Source organism: Apus apus, chromosome Z (genome assembly GCF_020740795.1).
Source record: "Apus apus isolate bApuApu2 chromosome Z, bApuApu2.pri.cur, whole genome shotgun sequence".
Taxonomy (NCBI): domain Eukaryota; kingdom Metazoa; phylum Chordata; class Aves; order Apodiformes; family Apodidae; genus Apus; species Apus apus.
In genome coordinates, this window is record NC_067312.1 from 5,316,611 (window position 1) to 5,334,257 (window position 17,647).

Sequence of the window (17,647 nt, forward strand, 5' to 3'; positions counted from 1 at the left end):
TTGTTCTCTGAAATAATAATATGCAAAAATTGGGTCTTTCTATCTTTATTCAATGTCTTTTGTGCTAAAAAATCACATTATACTCGAGCCTGGTTTAAAACCTTTTTATGTCATTACATTTTGGATTGCTCACTAATGGAAGGTTTAAGTTACCATAGGATTTTCTAGTTGAAGTACAGTAAAAGATACATTCATTTTTCTCACCAATTTTCACTTGATGGAAGGAACACAGTAGGAAAATGTGCTAATAGCAGCATTTGTCAGAAGTAATTTCTGTTTATTAATGTATCTTGTCAAGTTGCATAAGCTAAGCAGGGTAGGGAATGTTCAGCAGTACTCTTGTGGGAAACCTTTCTGGCAGGGGTCAGGGACATCCTATGAAGGCAATGCTGCATAAGTGGTAGCAATCTACCTTGTCATTATCATTAATTTGTATCACATTAAGATGATGTATCTTATATGGGGAATATATACAAGCCTCATCTGCTTTTTACAGAAAAATTAACCTGAATTTTACAATATAGTGTGTTCTGCCTTCCTATATTGTACCTGGAACTAAGTCTGGATGTAGATATAAATGTTAGTCAGAAGTTTTTAGTATAACCATTTTTCACCAAAATGTGCTGATTCAGAGAAGGTGCAACTTTTCTGTAGCGAGAGCTCTTTTGCTGAAGGCTTCCTGGAATTTTCTCAAGTCCAGGATGAATTTTTGCACCGTTTCTCTTTTTGTCCTTGAGTCCCTGCTGGAAAGCTGTAACCTGTACCTACTATGTGTCTTTGTTCCACTGATCACACTTCAAAGAGAAATAGTGAGAACTTATGTCTTTACATGTAATGCTTGTGAAAAAAAAAACTTGATAGAGACTTTGGAATTAGTTATTTTTATTTATTCATTCAAGTTGGGTCCCAAAACAAAACAGGTGTTTTTTCTGTCTTTACTTTCTGAGGGAGTAAGTCTTCCCATCTGCTTCCTAAGTCTTTCTTTACTTTTAGCCTAGGAGCACATATTGCCACAACATACAAATTTTTTAATAGAAGTCCTTTCCTTGTTTCTGATGCAAAAATGAAAAAAAAAAAAAGAAAAAAGAAAAAAAAGTGAATATTCTCCAGAGAAAGCTGTTTTATGCCTTGCTCTGTCACCACCAACTTGAATTCCACACATTTTGATTATAGTCTCCTCCTACTTTATGATGGTAGAGGGCATGATACTGTACAAACAAGCCTTTCTCTTGTTCTGCAGTGTGAACAGCAAAATAGCTCTCCTGTTTCTGTCACTGTAAACATTCATTTTCTGGTTTTGTTTTATTTTTCTCTTGAGACTTACTCTGCCATGTTTCCCTAGTAGTTTTGTGTGCTATGCTTTTTTAGCAAGGAAATGAGGGATCTAGCAGGGATCCTCTGGAGGCAGAGAAATACCATGACTTTCTTGGCAAGAAAGTGTGGATTCCTAGAGAGAAAATGGGATGCAAGTGAAAGCAAAAGTCAGAACTTACAAGAGCAAATAGAAAATGGACAGGCCTCAAGGGTGATGGAAATAGTTGTTCAGAGGACTACAGAAGCCCATGCAGTGCTTTCTGCATCTCAGCTTTTAGCCAAGACCGAGTACACATAATGTAACAGAAGAATCAATCTGTAACAATTCAAAAGACAAAGAAAAGTTTTATTTTGTCTATCCTAGTTAACTTCAGTTTTCTCAGTTTAAAATTAGTGTTTTCTGGGTTTTTATGTGTTTGGGTTTCATTCTAATAAGACAGATTAAATATAAAATACTTTTGGCTTTTACAACTTTGCCCTTCTGATGCTTACTACTTTTTGCTGTGGACCTCAGCTTTGGTAGGTGAACCTATACCTATCACCTTAGTGTATTAAAAGCAGTATAAAAAGCAATGCTGTGCCTGCAGCCTAGCATATGTAGTAAGCTGTTGTAAAGCAAGCTTCTCTATTTTTTTTTAATACACCAGAATTAATTTAACACAGAGAAATAAAATTTCACTTGCCTGCATTTCACAGCCAACACTCAATAAATAAAACATCATAGTATCTAAAAAATTAATAATTGCAGCTCACAGATTTTGCAGCATTCCTTCGTGAAATGATGTTGTAGAATTCTTATTTCATTTTATACATGGTCTAACAATGTAAACATGGTTGTACTGTATCTGAACAAAGGTGCCTTTACCTGATATCCTATCAATGAATATAGCCTGCAGTGGCTGCTTTGGGAGCAATTTATAAAGATAATTAATTGTATTATAATTTCTTGAAAATCTTAATATCCTCCAGCAAAAGATACAAGTGTCTTATTCTGGGGTGAGGTCTTTGAGTTTATTAGAATTAGGTATTGGTTTTTTGTTTGTTTTTTTTTTTTTTTTTTTTTTTAAATATTATTCCAACAATACACACTGCCATTTACCATGTCATGGGAGAATAATGCAGTTAACTATACTTAATGTGTAAAGGTATTTAATTGCTAGATAATATTGTCTTTTATAGTGAGACAATAAATAATAACACTTTATTTATCTTCCCTGTGCTTAAAATTCTTAAAATTCTGACAATAGCCTGCATTAGTCATCACTGTTCTTCCTGTTCATTTTTTGACTAAAATGGATACTCCTCAAGACACTTGCCATATACCTTCAGTTGCTATGGACATTCAGTTTTCAGATCTAACAAAGCACCTACCTCACCCAGGGTAAAATGGGCCATTCATATATTTTTCCAAGTAAGGACTTTATTCTCCATGTAATTAAGTCATCTACATGTCATCATGGAAAAAAAATTCTAATTTGTAGCCTAAAATTGTTCATAGCTAGTGTCTCCCATTTGTTTTACCATCAAATTTCCCTTTAGCTTTAATAGGTTTTCTTTTTCTTAGTTGCCTTTCATCTTGATTTATTAAACTTGAAGAAACTGAACATGAAATCTTCCTCAGAATTATTTTTTTTTTTTTTTTCCTCCTCCTCTAATATATTCTAGCATTATTGGTGTCTCCAGCCATTCATAGTTGCTGTGAATGTTAATGCAATTCAGAGAGTGCATAAGATTTTGGAAAAAAATTGCTGTCTTCAACCCTTGCTGTTCATCATATATATGCTTATACATTGTGATTACAAAGTCTGTTTGGTAAGATTCAGTGGGCAGAAGAATAGGCTTTTTACTTGACAAGTCAATCTAAAAATTCAAGAATTAATTCCAAAAGAGTTAGTTATAAGGACGACTGTCATTTTTCCAAGCAAGTGAAAGATGGCCAAAATGCCAATTTTCAGGCATGAACATTTGAGAAGATCATATATTTTAGAATATGGAACCTGCAATCCTGTGGGTTTGAAACCAACAGAAAGACCAGAAATGTTCAAACTATCCACTATTTCAGAGAGAAAATAGCAGCTAATAGAATGTTTGTCTGTTGCTGAAGTTATCTAACTTTGATATTGTAACATTTAAAGACATTTAGTTAAATGAAAAACACCTTAGGCTAATAAAGAGGTATAGGAAGCTCAGGATGAGATATTCACCACAGGGATACTATTGACTCAAAGAGTATTGTGTAAGCTCACAATGTACTTTCCTGCCTTGAAAAACAGATACTGGACTACTCTCAAAGTTGTTGGTACAAATAAGAATTAGAACAGATTAGAAGGATAGTGAGACTCTACTCTACCTGCTCTCAAAAATGCTTGAGTATTGAAAGATTTTTTTCTGTTAGCCTGTGGGCCCACAAAAGCATATATAAGCTGATATCTTTTTTAGATATTTTTTTTTATTGCAGCACTGATGAAGAGGATGCTTTAGAATAAATAATCTCAGCCTTTTTCTAAGCATGGCATTTACTGCTGGGAAATAAATAAAATAATGCTAGTGAGACAGTAGGAATTATATTGAAATTAGAAGACCGTACTAAGTTTATTATTCGTAGTAAACACATATTTCAGTATAATGTATACACAGGTATAATGTGTACCCTCCTAGATAGCTAATGAACATTGGATAAGCAAAACCGGGAACAACTGGAAATGCAGAATCTAAACATTTTTTTTTAATTTTGAAAACACAAGAGAACTTTAAAGTTAGATAGTTATTCATGTACATCATGCTGAAGTTTATTCATTTGAGGCAATCTGCACTTGCTTAGCCACAGATGGGTATAAAGAAGATACCATTCATCTGAAACAATGATCCTTATATTTATTGTAGTTGTCATGTGATGTACATGTCTCATTTAAATGGAATAATCTTCACAGTGTTATAAAATATTCATTAAAAATTTTCAGGCAACTTGCAATTCAAAATATTTCACAATATCTGCTATGGATTAAAAGATTCTGGGTTTGTTGGGGTTTTTTTGGGGGTGGGGCGGTTATAATTTTTTTAGCTGACTCTGTTTTACATGTGTATGTATTTATGCAAATATTGACCGTACCCATTTATTTTGTTTTAATATCATACTTTAAATCCACTTTTTGATGCAGTGCTTTCTGTGTGGCATAAATTAGAGTTAAAGGTCCCTAATGTATTGATCTGTAAAAATCTACAGAAATAGTATTTGAATTTCTGAAAGAAAATGGTCACAAAAACATCTGATGATGTTTTGGATTTCTTAGGTGTGTTCATTAATATAGAATAAAAGAATAATGGAGAAGAAAAATAGAAAATTATTTTGGAGCTGATGTTAGTATCAGTGAAGAAGCCCAGGTACTCCAGCTGAGGCATCTTTTCTGCTGAGGAGCCCACACAGAGTTGGTTACAAGCAGCTCTAATTCCTGAGGCTCCAGCGGAGTTGTGTGGTGTCATGCCAGCAGTGATTAAATCTCATTTTGCACTGGGAAGCATTCAACCAACTTTTGACCATCATTCAGAACTAATTGCTGCATGTCCAGCAGCCAAGACTATGGAATGTCTGGTAAATCTGGACACAACTGTTGTTGTACATCACACCTGATGTTTTTATATTTCCTTGCCCTCCATCCTTATGGAAGGAAGGGATTTGTTGTTTGAAGGCAAAAGCTAGTGGTTCCTTTCCCTTAGGGGAACTGACCTGTTATTCTTGCACTGAAAATGCTTGCTGCACTCATATTCAGTAGGGTTTAACAGAAAATGTTAATTCTTATTTTAAAAACACACAGAAAGAGAGAAGTTGCAATTCCCGTATTTTACATCCCAGTTTCCTTTTTTCTCATTGTAATTCAATGATTAAAAACACGTGTCACCTCAATTCTTTCTGAGAAAATACAATAATGTAACCTTTTTCTCAGAGGGTGGTAAACCTCATGCAAGAGGTAATAAACACAGAAGAGGCCCAAGAGGTTCCTGATCCTCATGGTTAGGAGGAGCCCTTGACAAAGGACTGTCCTGGAAGGAGTTGTGGGACAAAATGCATGTGAAAAGAATCTTTTATTTACCATTTCCCTATCCAGCTGACTGTAAGATGTGTTCTTGCCATTATGCAGAGCACTTCTGCAGACACTTTTCTTGAATTCTAGACTTGTATCTAGCTAAATCAGCTCATGTAGAGCTCCTGACTGAGACTAGTACCATGTATATGCAAGTCATTATTGTTGCATTTGACATCACAAGAAATGAGTTTCTCCTCAGATCTGCCTCTAAGGCCCTGTGTGCACCCCAGGTTCCTCTGGAAGTGTTCATGATACATATTCACACACACTGAGTGGTCTGGGAGATGTAAATTTTACACAACCCAGTGGTTAATACTTTTTTTTTTTTTTTTTTTTTTTTTTTTTTGCATGTTACAGTGGAAAATCGGTAGGATGCTTCAAAATTATTTCAGTCCTCTTAAATCCTGTGGATTTAATGAGGATATAAATGATGTATTTCTTTGGGGCTGCCTGAGGAGAGAGGAAAATTTTCTACCGTGAGTTCTGGGTATCCTTTGAGAATTTCCATTTCATTTGTAACAACAGATTGTGTAATGCAGGTGTAGGTCCAAAAGAAAACAGATACAGAGCAGTTACTTATGGAATTAAAATACATAAATAAATAAATAAATAAATAAATAAATTTAAAGTTTGTCAAGAAAAAGCAACAGGTAATGAAACAAATGGAATTCATTTGTGGCCCTCAAAAAGATCAAAATGTGCAGGCATAAACCATATGAACAGCATCTCTGCAAAGCTGCTGCTGCTTCTCAGAACAAACCAGGCACGTCAAATTAGGCATCAATTTGTTCTTCATAAACCACTAGCAGTTATCAGATAGAGGTGTCTAAAAATCTGTGGTGGCTGAAAAAACAGGTGTCCTGAAAATGAAAGTGTCCAAACATACACAGTACTTAAAAGTAATATATCTGACAACAGATAATATTGATGAGTGTTACTGCACGTAGATTTATTCCCCTATAATATGTATAGACTGAATGAGCTTTTTTTAAACTCGATTACCCTCTCTCAGTTACTATGAATATATAATGCTGCTTCTTAATACTTCTATTTATCTACACTGAAGATGAAATAATTTATTAACATGGTAATAAATGTTTAATACTCCTTATCTATAAAATTTTGTAAAACTATCTACTTAACCCCTGATTCTTGAAAGTATAAGGAGGAAGAATGTTAAAATAAAACAACATTGTTTTTAAAATGTGTCTATTTATACACATAATTTTTTTAAGTGTTTCATTTCTTGTTCATAACCTCTGCCTCTGAAGGTAACTGAGATGTGCAAGAATAAGACAGAATCTGGTGTTTGACTTACTGTCTTGTGACTAGTAGTTATCATTCAGGTGGGGTATTCTCTTTTTTAAACAAATATCCACATCCACAGCTATAGAGGAATTTTAATGTAGGCATTAAGAAAACATGAAAAAATAAAATAATGAAATTGGCATAAGAATCAAGCCATATTCTTAAAAAATTAAAACCTCTGAGGAAAAACAAGAAAGGCAGCATAACCAAATGATGCAAAGCATTTTTCCTGAAGACTCATAACTTTCCTAAAATTTCTGAAAGTAGAATATTCAGTGATGAAACTGACTGTTCAGAAGAAACAAAGCTCTAGGTAGTTAACAGAATCATCCATCTTCTGCATCTTGTTTAATGAATTTAATTCACTTTCATGAATTGGCCTTATATTTTAAGTCCATGGGAATCTTCATCTATATACAATATGAGGTTAATAGTATTCAACATGTGTAAAAAGATGTAAATTTAATACATAATTGATAAAATGGCATTTAAAAAAGGAAGAAATTTAGACAAAGAAGTTTAATTTATATTTTTGCCATTTATCAGTTCTTAGTTATCACTGTAAGGCCAATGAATTCTTGCAGCTGTAGACATAAAGCAGACTTTTGACTCACTTTCCAAGCTGATACTTGAATGAATTTTCTGCATGTTCTTTTCCTTGTTGTCATTTAAAGACAGCAATATAATTCTTTTCCTTCTTTTTCCCCTCCAGCAATGACTATGCAGTTCATAAGCCATCGATTCCCTGACTATCATGATCCAACTATAGGTGAGTAAAGGTTATTCTCTTCTTCCCTTCCAATCTCTCTGCCTATTTGATAGAAGTAAGATTTGTAAACTTTAGATTAAACCTTCATTTTGTAATGATAATTGATTTGTATAATCATTATACAAGTTGTTTCTCTCTGAAATGCTTTGTACAAAATCTCTTTCAACAACTAATTTATGGCTTCATTCTCTATCACTAATAACGTCTGTGAAATTTTAATAATAGAATATTACACAAAAAATGTTGCAAGATAGAAAGCAGTATTTCAAAATAGTAAAACAATGTAAGAACTCCAGTCTGTAGCATGTTTTTTAAAGGTTTGTTGTTCTAGTACTGTTTTCCACTACTCAACTTTTAGTTGAGCTTCTCCAGAAAAATCAAGTGACTACTGAATTTCATACACTAAAGTTGTGCTCTGGGATCACATACTTAGCTAACTCCATTTGGTTTACGTGTATTACAATCTTAAGTAATTATAAACATTCACTTGTATTTGTAATACACTGCAATACACTTTAGATGCTGACCATTGCATAATTATATGGCTGGAGTGCAACGGGACACTGAGCTGAAAGAGAGATCTGTGAGGAATTCCGGTCACCCGAATTTCTGTTTCTAAACCAATCCAATACAGAATGGCTCTGGCAATTAAAAAAAAAAATAAAATCAAATGTGTCTCATTACATGTTTTCAATGTTTTTCCCCTTTGTAAGTTTTATGCAAATTTGGAATATAATCACAGAGTATGAAACCAGGTGATTTAACACATTGAACTGCCCCAGATTCCTGTTGGGGTATTGGGTAGCACCTGTTCACATCCTGCTGGGCACCCTGTGGACACCAAGCTGAGCAAGAGCCAGCAATGTGTCCTGGTGACAAATAAGGCTTATGGTACTTGGGCTGTAACTGGGCTGTAGAAGGAGTCTTCAGAGCAGCTTGACAGTGGGAAGATTTCCTTTCAATTCAGTCTTGTTGAGTCTCCAAGTGGAGCAGCGTCTGTTTCTGGAGTCTCCAGTACAAAACAGCATTGATACAGGTTGCCCAGAGAAGTCATGGAGTTTCCATCTTTGGAGATACTCAAAAAGTGTAGACATAGTCCTGGGCAGCCTGCTTTAGGTAAGCCCTGCTTGGGCAGGGGTTTGGACCAGGTGACCCCAGAGGTTGCTGACAACATCAACTATTCTGTGATTCTGTCACATCAAGGCTCCTTGTGAAAAGACTTATTTTCTTGCTGTTGAGCATCTTTTGGACACTAATATTAGTATAAATTATTGCAGTAAAAGTTATATTTCACATAGATGTAAAAACCAGTAGAACTGAATGTATATTAATTTGAGAGTGGCCCCATTTGTTAGTTCTAATTATACTAAAAAGCCCTTGCTTTTATAAGGAATAATCTGTGTAATATTTAATTATGCCTAGGAGAAGATGGCCAAATCTGGGCCTGAGCAGTGGGAGACACTAAAAATATTAGCATTTAATAAAATATTGCCTGGGGGGGGGGGATTTTTTTTCAACCCACTCAGCCAAATCATTTTTTTGTTATCTTTGAGAGGTTTAACGTCTATAAAATTACTGCATTGCTAAATAGAACACCTAATAGCAGTATTTCTCTTAATTTTCTATTTCTGTATTGTTTCACATTTCCTGGATCTTGCCTTCTGGTAAATTATAGTATTTTAATGATGAAAAAAGAAGTTGTATACACTATTCATGCTGCTAGTAATTTTGTAACCACTGAAAATATTACAAAATACATATGAGATGAGACAACTAAAGAAGGAAAAACTGCTGCTGAATTGCTACAAGTTCATTTGTTGGACACAGGAAAAAAAATAATCATTAGGTCTATCATTAGGTCTATTTGGAAAAGAGGAGCATTTGTAGTCACAGACACCAGTAAGTTATGCACATATACCCATCTTTATTATTAATTATCTACCTACCATCTGTATTTATATATATATTGTATCTTCTCTTAATCTTAATTTATCTATCTCTAGACATTTCCACAATATGAATAATAAATAATCATAAAGAGAATGAAAGCTTATGATGCATGAAAATCCTTCTCAGAGAGGAGCCCAGATGTGGCTGGATCCAACTTTAGTCTCAGACCTGGACTTTCCAGGGCGAGTGATTAAAATGTCAAGGTCCAATAAAATGCCTGACTGTCCAATACCCCTTGATCAGATTAACTGAAATGACACTTAAGGTCTGTATTTGAATATTAGGTTTAATTGAAACTATAGAAGGAATACGGTTACTTCAATTATTATCTTAGGCTACACCATCATAAAAGCTGACAATTAGATCACAAGAGTACAATACATATATGTTTAAGCTGTACAACCTGAGAAAAAATCATGGCTAGGCCTTGCCTTACTTAATGTTAGGAAAGCAGAGAGAGAGAGAGTAGGAGAAGAAAAATTAAGAAAGACAGATAACATGAAATCAGCAGTTTTGGATCCAGGGCTGGGCCAGCCAAGGGTGGAGAGTTGGTGTCAGTGAGGCTCCCAAAACCACCATTGCAGCCCCCTGTTTTATAGGCCTAGTCTATAAACTCTTGTTTCACAAGTGTGTTTGAGTCATAAGACTGAGCAGCTGGAGTGGACCTGCCCCCTCCACCTGAGTTACCTCAATCACTGCACCTGCAGACCAGGCCTATGCAGCCATTAGTGCAGTCTCTATCCTCTCAGGCAGGTCTTTTGGGATGCAAACCAATTCCAGGATGTACTGGCCCTGATGTGCTGGTCCTTCATATTCAGAAATAATGTATTCTGCCTACCTGTGTTTATATTTGGTTTTAGACAATTAAAGGTTCAGCATTTTCTGTGTCTCTAGGAGGACACTTCTCTGGAGGTAGCAAAAAGATTTCTACCTTGTATTTGAGTTATGACCCATGTATTTCAGTAGTTACCAACCTGCTGAGTCTACATGGACATTTTGTTTTGCATGGATGTAAGTTTCTTTTAAATACCTATAATTTTTTCCTCCTGTTCTTGTTCTAGCTATTCTATTCTCTGTATTCTGTCGTGTGAGATTGTGGCAGCAGTCACTACGATACCTAACTTTGCAAATATAGCCATTATTTAAGATGGTGTTGATGGCAAAATTCATAGTGTACTTCCTTGCATTTGATGGAGCTGTTCTAATAGATATAGATAGATAGTGGGCCGTGAAATGGAGGGGACTATGTAAATATATTTAGCTTTGAAATGCTAGAAGTCTAGGATTTTCTGTTTTATGGGAAAGACTTCAGTGAATCTTGAGGTTACCAAGTGTTTACAACCACCCCCTCTATTTTAACTATTCAGTGTCCACTTTAAGCATTGACTTGTGAGTAGAATAGTAGCTTTGCCTGACTCCACTTCTCTAGGTTCTTGTGAAACATATTTGCATATAGCTAAAGAAGGCAAGGCAGTGGACAATAAACCATTCTTAAAGCTCATGAGCATAGGATTCATATAAGTCCACTGATACTTTAGTTGAAAATCAGAACCATACTACAGTCAGCCCACACAAAGGGTCAACAAAACCATCTTGTATGCTCAGTTAAGAATACATAAAAAGCCTGCAACAAGGAATCTATAATAGTTTTTCACTTTGAATTAAAAATAAATGGCTGCCAACTGGTTTCAGCTTTTATTTCATAAAAGCTCATATCTGTTCAATCCTAATAAATGTTCTGAAGTTCTTTTCTTTTGTTATAAAGAACATATGTCCTGATCTATTCCTTCCTCTGTAGTAGCACACCCATGTGGAAATGACTTTTGAAGATATTTAGAAGATTTTGTTATTATTATTTTATTTTTATTCTGTACTTCAACTGTAAATTGGTAAGAGTGAGCTTTAAAGAGAGTAAAGATGATAATATATTTCTCTTCTGCCTAGTCCAACATGAGTCTATATTGAAAATTGTTTACTATTTGTCCTAGTTTGAGCCAGGACAGAAACAATTTACTTTTTAGTAGTTTTACTTTTCAGTTAGGACTCTCCTAAGTAGCTGCACTTGCTGAATTAGAGGAATGTTTTCCAGTCACTGTGTCTGCTTCTACAACTGATAACGCTTGATGTTTATAGTTACTGCTGGAGAATGGTGTGCAGAACCAAGGCCACTGTTTAGTTCTGTAAAACATTTTATGCCCTGAAATGAAAGGAAGGAGATGGGGTCAGACCCATAACCCTCCTGTGGGGAGGAGTAGACCAGACAGGTGACAAGACGAAGTGTCCTATCCCATACACACCATTCTAGGCAGATATCTGAGGGATCAGGTGGCTTGAGTTGTCTCTGTCCATGGCTGGCAGCCTGAGAGGAATCCACCCATTCATCTACCTTGAATCCTGATCTGTGTGTTCCTGAATCTATGTGTTCCTTCATCCATTTCCTGTCTGCTGCTCACTTCAGAAGTCCAGTGCAGGATTTTCTCAGGGGCTGCCCTGCAGGTAGTGATGTGAACATTACTGGGAGGGGCATGTGGCTTATATAGTGGTGTATATCAATACATATTTCATTATTATATTTTTCATAATTATTTTATTCACTAAAGCTCTGTAATTTGGTTTCCAACCTCTAAGTTTCTCTCTCCTATTCTCTTTCCTTTCCCTTTCTGGGAAGACAGAGGCTTTAATAGAGAGCATTTGTCTTTGGTTTGATTGCTGGCCCAGAGTTAAACTGTGACACTGTTGCTGACCAGAGAATACAGAGAAGTACTTTCATTTTAATATGCTGTCAAATGTTCTTCCCCTTCCTACTTCTGCTTCCCTCCAAATTCATAGCTAGGAAATTATCCCAAACATTGTGCAGTAATAAACAGGTAGCTTTAAAAACCCATAGGCATCATTTTTCCTTTCTTTGTGACAGACTCTAGGAACATGGATTTCCCCTGTCATTCCTTTTCATTGTGGTTCAACACTATCTTAGCAATGCATTAGAGGTTTGTTGATTTTTTTCTTACAGTTACTCATATCTCTAGCAGTATAGTAGAAATACGTTATTAGAGTATAATGGTGCTCTGTACTTACCATATTTTTTCTCCTATTTACTGATGTTTTTTAAACATTACAGGAGATCTTGATCATAGAAACCTTCTGCTGCTGTCAAATGATGTAGAATTTTTTAAAAAGGATATTTCAGTTGCTACATTTTGTGATACATGTGCTCATAGAAAAGAATAGGATGCATTTATTAGAGGGAAAAGTCTGCTTTTGGTTCTGTTATTTTGGGTTTTGTTTTGTTTTGTTTTTTGTTTGTAAGCAAATGGTGCATTTTTGTTCCAATACAAATTTATTCAGAGAAGCCCTCTGTACTATGTGGATCAGACATATGGTGTCAACATAAAAATAAATGGTCCTTCCTAATTTTATGTGGATGTCTTAGTTTGATATATCTGATAAGATCTTGAGAAATTCAAACTGCAGACATAATATTCAGGTAAAAATAGATGTACGTAAACATTACATATAAGCATATATGTGTCAGCATTTGTTTAAATTATAGAGTAAAAAAATGATTAAAATGTTCAGGATTTTGAGACAGAAGCATATTATCTTGGTAAGTGAACGGGGAAGGAGAAACATTATTTTAATATCAGACTGCATGTAGGCAAAATTTCAGAGGCCAGGACTTCATGAAAATGAAATTATTTCAGCACACACTTAATATTTAGTTGTAGTCAACAATGGGAACAATTTCCAAGTGGCAGTGGATGTGATCATTTTCTGGAACAAGTGGATAAGAGCAATTTACTCTCTGTGCAGTCTTTGGCAATATCACAGAGAGTTAATGCAAGCAGAGTGGCAGGAAAGGAAGCATGACATAGTGTAGCAAACTGGACTGTCTCCAAGATGCTCATTAGCCATGTGACTAATCTTAAAATGAATACATAATGCAAACGAGATGCGAAAGCAGCTTCCTGTTTTGGAGAGATATCACTGCATGAGATTGTGTCAAATGAGCAGTTGAGGGCATTAAGGCTGTGTCAATGTCACACTTTAATTGAAATGGGTGTGGGATGGGAGGCACTTCAGCATTAAGCACATGAATTTCCATGAGGTTTCCTAACGAAGTAATGCATTCACGGATGTATCAAATAAAGCACATTTGAACTGATCTTTAATAAGATGGTGGAAATGTGCAGATGAATTTGAGAAAGCAAGATAAAATATAAAATGTGACTGAAAATATTCTAAAGTTATATAATGAGTACCAAAAAAAGGTGTTAAAGAATAACAGGGAAAAAAAAATGGAAAAAAATTATACCTCTTTTCAAGGTACAATAATGAAAAAGGGGTAAAGTAATGGTAATGCAAGCTCATTAGAAATTATAGAGCAAAAGAAGACAAAGACAGGACACAACTACTGGATCAGGAAGAAGGCATCTTACCACAAAAGTACTATCCAAACACATTTTTAGGGTACAAAATGTTTCAAGGTAATTTCTACTTTTGCCTAGAACATGCATAAATATATATACTCCATCTCTAATTTAATTCTTCTTTTCATTTTTCCATAGTAGGTAAAATATTTGGATTGAACTGAAGAAGTCACAACTGAATTTGAGCTCCAAAACATTGTTTTTTATTATTTTTTATTTATATGATTGCCACAGCTGCCTTTCATTAATCATTCTCCATACACTTATCAGCCTTATCTAAGCTTGGATAAAACAGCCCCAAATACTGTCTCCAAGGGTATTCAGACTGATTGTGTAGACACAGCTAAATTGCCTATGTTTGTCTTCTATATTCATCATCATTTAAAGTGAGAAATGGAGAACAGATAAGAATACTAGTGTATGTGTTTGAATCATATTTTTAAACCTATGTTTTATTTCTAGGTGGTTTTTTTTTTTCTTTCTATTTGTTGATATTCTTTACATCATACAACACATTAAGAAGGATTTTCCATAATGAAAGATTTTCACTTAAGGGCATGAAGAAGAGCCAACAGAGATTATTGCCTACTAGGTTAGGACTAAGCCTCACATTCAGATACTCGAATTAAAATGCCCATGTACAAGCTGTGTATCTAGATTCTGGTTTTCTATTATTCAGGGAGATTCAGAAGTGGAGATTTAGGTCTTTGATCATATCAGAGGGTTCAAGAGCCATTTGAGATGTCCCACATTATCCTAGTGTTCTGCTTCAAGTTCCTTATCCAGGATGCTGTGAATCTCCCATAGGTCTTAGGTTGTCATCATCTAGCCCCCTGTAGATGTGACACAGGAAACTGGAGGTTAATTAGAACCCCTTGGCAAGCATTTAGGCTTGAAGTTAAGTCTTGGAAATACAGTTGTCTGTCTGTCCATCATTCATGCCCTTAGAAGAAGTAATGCAGCAGCTGTGCAAGTAGATTCACTTCAGCTGTAGTGGCACCAGGCAGCAACTACAGGCATGAGTTTCTGCTGCACACAGTGGGGTTTCAGGGGAGGAAAGAGCCTACAGAGGCGACCCACTATAGAGTTATCTTATTTCCTTATCCTGAATCTTGAAGAAGAAACGATGCATCAACTACTATGTGTTAGGAACAGGCTTTGGAGGCTTTGTAATAGATTGCAATTTTGCCATCTATCATATATGTAGAGAATGAATGATTGCCTCTCTTATTCTGCACCCTTATCCCAGTCTCATTGGCTCTCTGAAATTCCTCAGAGCATTTTGCAGGCTGATTGAACTATAGTCCAAAAGAAAACTAAGCCATCTCAACTCAGAATAATTGTCTACCAGGCTGTTGAGTTTAATTACTTCAGCAAAAACCATTCAGCAAGCCCAAAATGTGGTGAAAGGGATAGTGTGGAGCCAGCCATGGGGAAATGGGAATTAAATGAATATAAAAGAGGAGAAAATAGATCCTTTTATTTCTGGGAGAGGCAAGATAATAATCCAGGAGGATGCAGTCAGAGACATGCTGCAGCACCTAGACACTCAAGAGTCTATGAGGCCAGGTGGGATTCACTCAAGGGTACCGAGAGAGCTGGCAGAGGAGATTGCCAAGCCTCTCTCTAACATCTACCAACAGTCCTGGATAACAGGGCAGGACCCAGACAACTGGAAGCTTGCCGGTGTGTTGCCCATCTACAAGAAGAGACTGAAGTAGCATACTGGCAACTGCAAGCCTATCAGCCTGACCTCAATACTGGGGAAAATCATGGAGAGGCTCATCTTGAGTGCACTCACATGGCAAGTGCAGGACCTCCATGGAATCAGTCCCACACAGCATGGGTTCAGGTTTTGACTTTGATCAAAATAACCCCATGCAAAGCTACAGGCTTGGGGATTAGTTGTTGGAAAGCTCCACAGTAGAGAAGGACCTGGGGATGCTGGTTGACAGCCAACTTAGCATGAGCCAGCAGTGTGCTCAGGTGGCCAAGAAGGCCAGCGACATCCTGGCTTGCATCAGGAACGGTGTGGCTAGCCAGAGTAGAGAGTAGAGAGATGATCATGCCCCTGTATCTGGCACTGGTGAGGCCACACCTCGAGTCCTGTGTGCAGTTCTGGGTCCCTCTCTACAAGAAGAATGTCAAGTTGCTGGAGCATGTCCAGAGGAGCTACCAAGCTGGCAAAAGGTCTGGAGAACAAGCCCTATGAGGAGAGGCTGAGGGAACTGGGATTGTTTGGTTTGAAGAAGAGGAGGCTGAGGGAAGACCTCGTTGGTCTCTACAACTACCTGAAAGGAGGTTCTAAAAAGGTGGGAGTTGGCCTCTTCTCACAAGTGAATAATGACAGGATGAGAGGAAATGGCCTGAAGCTGCACCAGGGGAGGTTTAGTCTGGATATTAGAAATAAACTCTTTACCAAAAGAGTGGTTGGACAGTGGAACAGGCTGCCCAGGGACGTGATGGAGTCACCATCCCTGGAAATGTTTAAAAGAAATATAGATGTAGTGCTTAGTGATATGATTTAAGCATTGAATGGGTAGATTTAGGTTATGGTAGGGGGATTTAGGTTATGGCTGGACTTGATCTTCAAGGTCCTTTCCAAATAAGATATTTTTATGATAAGATGTGAAATTTGAGTCAACCATCTCAAGCAGAGACTCTTACACACCTGCCTGTGACCCAAAATTCCTTGTTAAGTTAGGCTCTGTGCTTGAAAATGGTAGGGATCATAACCTATGCCAAAAATGTAGACCGATTCAAAACTCATTTAGGTAAAATATTGGAGGGAAAAAACCCCATCAAAGGCTTTTAAAAGCATAGATTCTGTTGCCAACTTCGAAGAGCTCTTGAAGTGTAAGTAAAGAGAAATGGAGAGAGTATGCCAAGCAAAACTTATTGTGGCATTCCCTGAGCTTTGGAATTTGCCTGGAATTTTTTCCCAATTCCCCTGTCACAGTCCAAAAGAGAAAAATGGACTAGAGGGACTTTCACCTTCTATGACTTTATTTTTTAAATTCTCATTAGAAACATTTACATGTTCTGAATGACCTTAATTAATAGTCTGGGCAGTCATCTGACTTCCCTTTCTCCCCTGTTTCAGAAACAAGCAAACAGATCAACAACTCTGTTTCTCAAACGTCTCTGTCTAACATCTACCTACTGTGACTGGACCAAGAGAGAAAAAATGCTTCTCCTGTGTGTTGCCATGAGAGACCCATCCTGCATGTTCATATGCAAAAAGACACCAATACCATTTAATAATGTGAATGGTTCATATCTATCAGTATGTATCTTCCATCAACTCTCTTTATTTAGAAGCAATACATATTTATATCTTGACCAACTTCTCTTCTCCACTGAAGTCAGTGTCAGTGGAGGACCAAAGCACAGCACAGAACCCTCTATTCATGCTAAATATCTTCTAGTTTAGTTGTATATCTGCTAAACATCTTCTAGTTTAGTTGTACATCTGCTAAACACAGACACAAGAAAAAATAACAAAAAACTGCATAGAAGTTTATTCTTTTGATTGCTATTCTCAAGCACTGATTGAAGCAATTAAAATTTAAGAAAAAAAGCACTTTTTCTCATAACTGTGATAATATCAAAACAATTCTATGGTATATTTTTAAATAAGAGTAGTATTAGTAAAAATGATACCAATTAAAAAAATTTATTAGAATTCTTTCATGATATTTAACATATTCAGAATCTTGAGTCAACCAAGAATAGAAAGCATTATTAAAACATTTTTGGCTGTTTTACACAGAGCAGGCTAATTTTTATATATATAT

At 36.1% G+C, this 17,647-nt stretch overlaps 1 protein-coding gene across 1 annotated transcript in view; it reads left to right on the top strand.

The window, feature by feature from the left end:
* The window catches only part of RIT2 (Ras like without CAAX 2), a 177,879-nt gene that overhangs the window by 44,771 nt on the left and 115,461 nt on the right, over positions 1–17,647 (top strand). Inside the window, exon 3 of the mRNA XM_051642151.1 lies at positions 7,417–7,473. Coding sequence (XP_051498111.1) covers positions 7,417–7,473 — 57 coding nt within the window. The remainder of the gene's footprint in view (positions 1–7,416; positions 7,474–17,647) is intronic.